Source organism: Colius striatus, chromosome 23 (genome assembly GCF_028858725.1).
Source record: "Colius striatus isolate bColStr4 chromosome 23, bColStr4.1.hap1, whole genome shotgun sequence".
Taxonomy (NCBI): Eukaryota; Metazoa; Chordata; class Aves; order Coliiformes; family Coliidae; genus Colius; species Colius striatus.
Window position 1 is genome coordinate 6,805,302 of NC_084781.1, and position 8,318 is coordinate 6,813,619.

At 59.9% G+C, this 8,318-nt stretch overlaps 2 protein-coding genes across 2 annotated transcripts; both read right to left on the reverse strand.

Annotated features, from left to right (window-relative positions):
• Positions 1–610: 610 nt before the first annotated feature.
• On the reverse strand, positions 611–5,257 carry REXO2 (RNA exonuclease 2). Its single transcript, XM_062014209.1, has 7 exons — positions 5,144–5,257; positions 4,965–5,048; positions 4,600–4,677; positions 2,782–2,893; positions 1,997–2,105; positions 1,694–1,747; positions 611–1,037 (listed from the first exon to the last, which is right to left on the reverse strand). The coding sequence occupies exons 1-7, from the start codon at positions 5,252–5,254 to the stop codon at positions 908–910; spliced, it is 678 nt and encodes a 225-aa protein (XP_061870193.1). The 5' UTR covers positions 5,255–5,257; the 3' UTR covers positions 611–907.
• A 535-nt stretch (positions 5,258–5,792) lies between these two features.
• On the reverse strand, positions 5,793–8,066 carry RBM7 (RNA binding motif protein 7). The gene is made up of 5 exons (XM_062014208.1): positions 7,911–8,066; positions 7,551–7,713; positions 6,728–6,830; positions 6,329–6,419; positions 5,793–6,226 (listed from the first exon to the last, which is right to left on the reverse strand). The coding sequence occupies exons 1-5, from the start codon at positions 8,004–8,006 to the stop codon at positions 5,918–5,920; spliced, it is 762 nt and encodes a 253-aa protein (XP_061870192.1). The 5' UTR covers positions 8,007–8,066; the 3' UTR covers positions 5,793–5,917.
• Positions 8,067–8,318: the final 252 nt, after the last annotated feature.

Genomic DNA, 8,318 nt, shown 5'->3' on the forward strand with positions numbered 1-8,318 from the left:
CTCCATGTGCTCTTTTCTACCCTTTAGGTTTACAGCCTGGTACCTCTTTCCCTGGGACATCTCATCTACAAGTATTTAACAAGGTATGCCAGTTGTTGTGACTCATCTCAGCGCTTCCAGAACACTTCCATTTAACTCCAGTGCTCTGAGAAGCATTACTGAAGAGAGATGGTGACTTGCAGAAAGATCAGGCCCTCTCCCAAGATTCCTTTTGTACCTCACTCCTTCCAGACTGTGTGTCTGGAGAGCAGCAGTGCTTTGCTCTGAGCCTCACCCAGGGGTCTGTTTAGGCCACGGAAGCAGCTTTTCCTACCTCCCATTCTCTGGAGCATGTCATGAGACTGGGAAGTGTGAAGGTGAAGCACCTGCTGAGCAGTTCAAGAGCTAATGCAGCTGCTGTCTTAACCCCTCATCCCCACCCTCAGGACAGCAGCACTCCAGGCTGTGTGTGCATCAGTGTCACCCACCCGCAGGCAGAGCATGTGGCTCATCCCCCTCCCTCAGCAGCCGGGGCTGCAGTCGAGGCGAATTCCCCCAGCATTTCCTCACGCCAACCTGTGAGACAGAACAGGTCACCCGCCCAGGAGAAAGGCTGTATGGAAACACCACCTTCCAACAGAACTGGTTTTATTGTGTGGTGAAAGATTGCACCTTGAAACTGGAGGAAGAGGAGTATCAAAGAGCATGTTTGCCCGACTACGTGGGAAGAAGGGCGCTGCCAAGGCTCGGGCACAGCGCCTCCTGGCTCTAACAGAAAAGCAGCAGCAACTCGGGCTTCCATCTGCATTCTAACAGCTTGGAGAAGGAAGGTAACGGGAGGGTGCAGCTTCTGGAGAGACTGGCAAACAGCAGAGAACAGGGAGGCACATCCTGGCTGTGCCACGGGACAGCACGGTCCGGCCAGGAATCAGCTGGCGGCTTTATCGCTCTCCCCATTCTCCATCAGTTTCCTTTTCTTTTCATCCGTTTTCCTCTTGAAGATGCTGTCTCTGTAGAACTGGAGTTCTTTGATGCTTTCCCTGATGTCATCCAGTGCTCTGAAAAGAGAATTTAAGGAGGGTTTTGAAACACCTGCACACAGCTCCAGCCACCTCTGGATGCTGACGCTGCCAAGGAACTCCGGGCTGTGAGAAATCACACTCTGCCACGCAGGGATGGCACACCTCAGAGAGAGATACCCTCACCAAAAACAGCCCTCAGAGACCAACACCCTCACGGAGAACCACCTCAGAGAGCAGCCCTCGCTGGCCTGGGTGATGTGGGAAGCCACAGCAGTCCACCAGCACCTGACAAGCCAGGTAGTAACAGGCAGCTTATGAGTCTGTCACCGTGAGACGTCGAAGCTCCTGAAAGCAACAGGCTCGACAGCTTCAAGTATGACAAGCAATTTAGCCCAAAGCAGCTGGGAATGTGTGTTAACATTGCACAGAATCTTTAATAGGGCAACTGCTTTCAGAGGTGCCTGAGATGCTGGCAGCAGCAAGTTAAACCCTTCCACAGAAAGGAGAACAAGCTCTCAGACACATTAAGGTCAGAGCCCTCCTCTCCCCGTTTGCAGCCTTCAGTGCCTCTACCCAGGACAGACACCCCACTGTAAAGCTGCTGTGTCCTGTCCAAGGGGCCACAGCTGTCCCATAGTCACCAAATAATGGTTTTGGCTTGAAGGATAAACAGACAGAAGCAGAAGCCTCACCTGTGAGAAGCCGCCTTCTTTGGTGCAAACTCGTATTCCTCTGGATACCAGCGTCTGTGGGAGGGAGAGAGCAACAGCTGAGAAGGGACAGTGGGGTTCTGAAGGACACCCAGGGCCCACTGCAGTTTGCTGCAACCAGCAGAAGCATTTCAGTCCCGCTGCTGCCTAGAGAGGGTGGGACCCAGAGCACACCCAGAGCAGGCTGGCAGGGAGCTGCACCCACGGAAGGGCTGGCAGGAGGCAGAGGCTGCAGCCCCCCCAGGATCACCCCCAGCACGGCTCTGCAAGGAGGGGAAGGCTCACCTGCAGAGCTCTTTGACGGTGCTGACGTCGATGATCCGGTAATGAAGGTGCCTCATGAACTGAGGCATGTACTTGTCGAGGAATTTCTTATCTGCATGCACAGAGTTACCTACAAAGACACGACCCAACATGTTCCTTCACAGACATGACAAAGGCACTGAAGGAGAGGCAGGCTAAGCGAGATGGGGAGAGATCACAGGGTAAGGAAAGCTATTCTCTATCCCATTTTCTAGTCAATATGCTTGTAAAGGTTTGTCTGGTTTCCATTCCGGGATCACAGGTGGTTGAAATGCATAATCCCCCTCTTAATTCTTCAGTCGCTGCTTCTGCCATTTCTGTCTCTCAGATAAATATCAAAGAATTACACGAGGATCGTGTTTTCTGCCAAGTGCAAACAGGCTTCTGCCTGCACTGCCCTTAGCAGCAGCCCCGGGACGGTCTGTGAAGGTCCTGAAGGGAGTTGCAGGACATTTGGAAGGTCCCTGGTTGGTGTTGGGTCGGGTTTGCTGCCAGGATGTAACAGGCAGGGATGGCTGCCAGCAGCACCGCTGCCCACCCCCACAGGAACTGTCCCAGGAAGAGGAACACAACCCAGGGCTGGTGCTTTCCATAGTCCCCACATGCTCTGGGGGGTGTGCAGAAGGGATGCTGCTATCACCCAGCCTCTCTTTGTTGCACGGGTTTCCCTTGGCTTGCCAGACCCTGGCATGTGCCTCAGCAGGCCTCTGGCAGCCAGCTGGGAGCTGCAGGAGCTGCTGTTGCTACCGAGAAAGAACCGATTTTACCTGCCAGAGGACAGAGGCCTGGGGGCGTCTGCTGCCGTACAAAGGACAGGAACTCGTACTCTGCTTGTTGCAAGGAGATTTTGCTCTCCTTCACAGCCTTGGTGAGGCCAGACTGCAAAGAAGAAGAGCCCCTGGTCAGAAACCAGCAACACATCTCTGGAAAAGATCCCTCCAGAAAGGGCCAGAAGCGAGAAGCCTTCGCTCCCCCACGCACCCACAGGCACCAACCCAGGGACAGCCCTGGAAATTCAAGGTACAGGTGCTGGGAGTGGGGTCCTGACAGCAGTGGGGTTCCAGGAGGGGGCTGAGGGTCAGGTTTTCTCTTCCTCTACTTTCTAGGGGCTGTCCTCAGTCAGTGAGTCTCTGCATGAGCCTCATGTCCACACCGGCACCTACATGCCCTTCGCTGCCAAAGGAGAGGCATTCGCCTCCCCAGCACGGTACAAACACCCATCACCAGGATCCTGCCTCAAGTGTTTATCAAGGTTCCTACACATCAGGCAAGCTCCTTTTCTTTTTTTTCCTTCCTTCCTCAAGAGTTAAATGTCAAATCTGTTCCAAGTGTTCTCAGCAATTTACTCCCATCTGGCTACGCCGTATATTTCCGCGGCCGCGCCGCAAAGATCCTACTTGACGGATCCAAGTGGTGGTGAAAAGATTCATTACGTGGCTGCCTTTCCATCTCTGTCCTAATTGCTTCTCTTTTCTTATTCAATTACAAAGAAGTAGCTCCTCAGGAGCAGTGAGAGCATGCGGCACCGTCTCCGGCCGGGCTCAAGTCCTGCCCTGAAGAAGGGGAGACGCTCCCACCACGGGGGATTAATATTCATTCTCCAAACCCTTGCTTAATCCTTCCCAGGGAGGGGGAAATGCTGAATGGGGTGAGGAAGGTGGGGGAGAGGTTGTGGGCATCTGGAAACTTCAGCCCTGAATTGAGAAGTAACTGGAATTTCCACTCATTGTCGGGGGCTGGGAAATGCAGTCGCTTCCTTGCTGCTGGCAAGGCAGGGAGAAGCTCTCTTCAGTGGCCAAAAGAGCAACAAGATCATCCCTCCACACAGAAAACTTAAGCTCTTGGTGAAAAAAAAAAACCCAAACCACTGGGTTTTCACTGCCAGGGGGAGAGGCAAAAATAACAACCCCCTGTTGTTTACAGGGAAGGGGTCTGGTTCACCCCACCACTGCCCACAGACTGCGTTTGGCCAGCTCTGGGCTATTCTACATCCATCTTGTGCCTGTCCTTGCTGGGGGCTTTGATCCACATCTTCCCCTTCTCTGTCAGAATCACTCTTTGACTTGTTTTTTGCTACAGGGAGACAGCCTCGATTTCTCCACCTCAGAGGGCGAAGGGACACGTCTCTGGGTGAGGGATCCTGTCCCCAGGCGCCCCCAGCACTGCTCCAGCCCTCCCAGGAGGCTGCTCACTGCGGGGCCTTTGCTGATGCCCCTGGCTCTCAGGTCAGAAAGGAGCTTCCAGAACTATTCAAGCTGATAAAAAACCAGGAGCACGGGCTCCTCTGGGGCAACCTGGCAGCCAAGAAAGAGGACGAAGGCTGAAGAGACACGGCCACAGTTGGCATCTGTGCCACGGGTGACAGGCGAGACCTCGGGCACAACGTGACGCGTCAGCTCCTCGGTACAGAGTAAGGGTGATACTTACAGCCTCCTCTTTCTCTCCTCTGTTTGACTGCAAACTGTCCAGCACAGGAGTCGTCCGTTTTTAGGCGGCTGTGCCGTAACTAACAACTCTGAGCCGCACATGGCTCTGGGTACTGCAAGGAAAGAGAAGCTGTGGCCTGAGTGCTCTAGCGGGGTTACCTTCCCGTGGTGCTCCTTGCACCACTCCGACATGCCCTCCAGCAGCTCGTCGGGCTGGTTAATGATCAGGTTGGGGCCCTGGGCAGGAAGACACGCAGAGACAAAGGTGAGGAGAACAAACCCTAGTCGCCAGCAGCCTCAGCCTGGGGAAGGGGCTGGGGGGAGGGTATGGAGCTGCAAAGTTGATGTCCCCAGGCTCTGGGCCCCGCTCTGGAGCTGCGGCCGCCCCCGGGGCCGAGGCCGGGACCCCCGAGGGCCGGGGCCCGGCCGTTGCTTAACTCAGCGGCCCCGGGGAGCAGCAACGCCCCGCTGGGAAGGGCGAGCGGGGCCGGAGCCTGGCCGCAGGGCCGCGGCTAACCTCTCACCTCGGCCAGGACGTTGAGGTCGGAGTCGGTGATGAGACAGGCCATCTCCAGGATCTGATCCTTCTCCACGTCCAGGCCCGTCATCTGCCACACAGCGCAGCGGCACCATCAGCGCGGCCCGCGGACCCCGCTCCTCACCACCCCCCGGCCCGCCGCCCTTCCCCCGCGTCGCTCCGCACCTCCAGGTCCACCCAGACCATGCGCTGTCCCATGCCGCCGCCGGCCATGGCCGCCGCCCGCCGCCACAGCCGCCCGCCGCCGCTCCGCAGGCGCGACAGGCCGCCCAGCATCGCCGCCGGACTACAGCTCCCGGCAGGCCCCGCGGCGCCGGCCGCGCTGGCGGTGGGCGCGGGGGCTGCTGGGAGTGGTAGGCGCCGCGGCGGCGCACTGGGCGCCGGGAGCCGCTGGGCACGGCGGGGCGAGCCCCGGGAGCGCTGCTGGGGGGCGGTTTAGGGCGCTGCCTCGGAGGCTGCTCGGGATCTGAGGGACGGGGCGGTCCTGGGGGGCTGCGGGGCCACCTCCATGCCCCAGCAGAACCAGAGACGCAGTGGCCGCGGGAATGGGCGCCAGTTTTGCTTGCAACGGTGGGAAATGAGGGCGGTTTGCCTGCCCACAGACCTTCCAGGGAGATGTTTCTAAAACTCTGGTGCCAGAGGGGTGAAATCCACCTTTTCCGTGTTCTGTGTGAGTGCCTGAGTGTGCCCCTTGTCACCCCCTCATCACCAACTCTTCCAGGACAGCATGCTCCAAAACCCCTCCTCCACCCCGCCATCAAACCCCGAGGCGTGGAGCTGACACGCTTCAAAGGAGACGCCGGCACCAGGAGGCTGCGGTGCTGTAGCTTTACAAAGATTAAAAGGTAACGTGGTGGGCTGGGGGAGGGGGTTTTATACACGTGCTCCGTAAAAACGTGGGGTTTGCCCTCGAGTCCGTTAGAGCCCGGCCCGCCGGTGTCAGTGCCGCGGCGGGTGCCACTTGGCCTCTCTGTAGCCCTCCCTCCGGTAGTCATGGCTCCAGCCGTCACGGTGCCTGTCGTCGTAGGCGGGTTCGTCCCTGCCCCTGCCGTAGTCCGGGCCGAAGCGCTGCTCGCGGCCGAGGTGCCGGCCGTCGGCGTGGTAGGGGTGTGCGCCCAGCCGGCCCTTGCGCAGCGCTGGCGGGTGGAAGGCGGCGTGCGGGGCGAGCGGGTGCCCGGCCGCGGCGAAGCCGGGCGGCTCGTACTTGGCCCCGAAGGGAGGTGGCGGCTGCCGCAGGGCGCTGCTGGCCTGGCGAGAGAAGAGGGGAGGGGGAAAGGAGCAGCTAGAGCCTGCGGCAGCTCTGGCACACGGCTGCGGGCCCGGTGCCAGCAGCACCGGCGTGCCACGTACCGCTGGGCGCTGGAGGCTGTCGGCCGGCGGCAGGGCCCGCGGCCCCGACGGGAACCCTGCTGCTACCACGCTGTCAGGACTCCTCTCGTACCTGCAGAGAAGAGATGACGAGTTGTAGCCTTAAACGAGGGGGGGTGCAGCCAAGCCATGTTTTCCGCTGTTAAAAGCGACCAAGCTGCCACAGCCAGTCAAAACCTGGCACAGGGTGTTTGGCAGTGCTCCCCCAGCTGTGCCTCGGCCAATTTCAGGCACCAGGAAGGCTACCCGGGGCACTCGCAGGCCCAGGATGTTCTCTGTAGGGGAGACACACCAAACCGTGCTTGGCAAGAGGGGCAGGGACAGGGCGAGCAGGGCACAGGCTGCTTCCTGCTGCACGCTGTGTGCCGATGGGACCCATACCTGCTGCAGTTGGCTGCGGGATATGGCACGCCAGGCACGCTGGGGCCGGCCGCTCCGTGCGGGGAGCAGGATGGGTGCCCGTCCTGAGAGGCATGGCTGCTCCCTGCAGAGAGACAAACACCTTCTGAGCCTGGCACACACGAGTTAGAGGGAGTGGGGGGTGAAGGGAGCTCGCAAAGCACCAACAGCTGCCTTTGTCAGTGACCTGCTAAAGCCTGTGATGCAGTCTCCAAAACAGACACTGCCCACCTTCATCCCACCGGGAAACGAGCAACCAGGTGCCAATATTTTGTCCCATGCACTTCATATCACTGACATGAGCTGTAATGTTTACTGCTAACATGGTAAGTTAGACCAGCTCTCAAGAGTGCAGAGGAACAAGCAAAGGAAAAGCCTGAGAGAGAGAAGGCTCAGCTCTGGCATTACGCTTGGCCATAGGGGATGGAAAGGTGCTTTGTAGAAGCACAGGGATTAAAGCCCAGGCCTGCTGGATGCCTTTGCTCCCCCACACCCTGAGCTGCCAGGGGAGTGAGGATTTGCTGTGCAGCACCCTGCTTCTTGTGATGTCCCCCTTTGCACACACAGAATGTCAGAAGTTAAGGGTTGGAAGGGACCTGGAAAGCTCATCCAGTGCAATCCCCTGCCAGAGCAGCACCACCTAGAGCAGGTCACACAGGAACTCATCCACGGGGGTTTGAATGTCTCCAGAGCAGAAGCCTCCACACCTGCTCTGGGCAGCCCATTCCAGTGCTCGCTCCCAGGGAAGAAGCTTTTGTGGAGGGGAGGCGAGGGGCAGCTGTCTGCCCAGCGTCCGGGCGAGTACCTGATCGGAACTGGATGTTGATGGGCCTCCCGTACAGCTTGATGCCGTTCAGCAGGCTCAGCCCGTACGGCACCGATTCCTCGTGTTTGAAGTTGACGAAGGCGAAGTGCTTGGCTCTGCCGTCGCGGTCCTTGGGGATTTTCACCTTGATCACCGGCCCCGCCTGCGCCGCGCACGGGAAACAGACGCGGGTTAGCGGCGGGGCAGCGAGGCGGCGTTTGGCGCACAGGTTTGTCCTGCGGCGGCCGCCGTACCCCGCGCGGGCCCGCCCCAACATGGCGCCCGGCCTGCCCCGTTCCGGCCCACCCTTCCCCGGTATAAAGCACGGCGGCGCCGGCGGCGGCGGAGAGCAGCCGGTACCTGGTGGAACAGCTCGAAGATGAGCTCCTCGGTGACTTTGGGGTCCAGGTTCCCCACGAAGAGGGTCCGGTCGGCTTCGGCAGCCGCCGCCCCCATGGCCGCGGCCCGAGCAACCCGCGCTTCCCCCGCGCCGCGCGCTGCCGCCGTGACGTCAGCGCCGTGACGTCACCGCGCCGGCGCGCGCGCTGCGCCCGGCCCCTTCCGCCGCGGGGGGGGGGGGCGCGTGAGGCGGCCGCGCGCGCGCGCTCCCTCATCAACCCGCAGCGCTTAATTAGCGTCTAATGACGCCGTTGTGCCCAGCGGGAGCCGCCGCAGCCGCCGGCGAGAGGGCGAAAGCGCGAAAGCTGTTTGCGGCAGAACGGGCCGCAGCGGCCCAGGAGGAGCCGCGAGGGGGAGCTGCGGGCGGCC

Coding starts and splice junctions, on each gene's coding strand:
- RBM7 (XM_062014208.1), bottom strand. CDS start 8,006: ATGGGGGCGGCGGCTGCCGAAGCCGACCGGACCCTCTTCGTGGGGAAC. Junction 6,420..6,727: donor CCCGCAGCCAACTGCAGCAG/GTATGGGTCCCA, acceptor TCTTCTCTGCAG/GTACGAGAGGAGTCCTGACA. Junction 6,227..6,328: donor ACAGCCTCCAGCGCCCAGCG/GTACGTGGCACG, acceptor TTCTCTCGCCAG/GCCAGCAGCGCCCTGCGGCA.
- REXO2 (XM_062014209.1), bottom strand. CDS start 5,254: ATGCTGGGCGGCCTGTCGCGCCTGCGGAGCGGCGGCGGGCGGCTGTGG. Junction 4,678..4,964: donor ACCTCAACGTCCTGGCCGAG/GTGAGAGGTTAG, acceptor CTTCCTGCCCAG/GGCCCCAACCTGATCATTAA. Junction 1,748..1,996: donor ACCGTCAAAGAGCTCTGCAG/GTGAGCCTTCCC, acceptor TCCCTCCCACAG/ACGCTGGTATCCAGAGGAAT.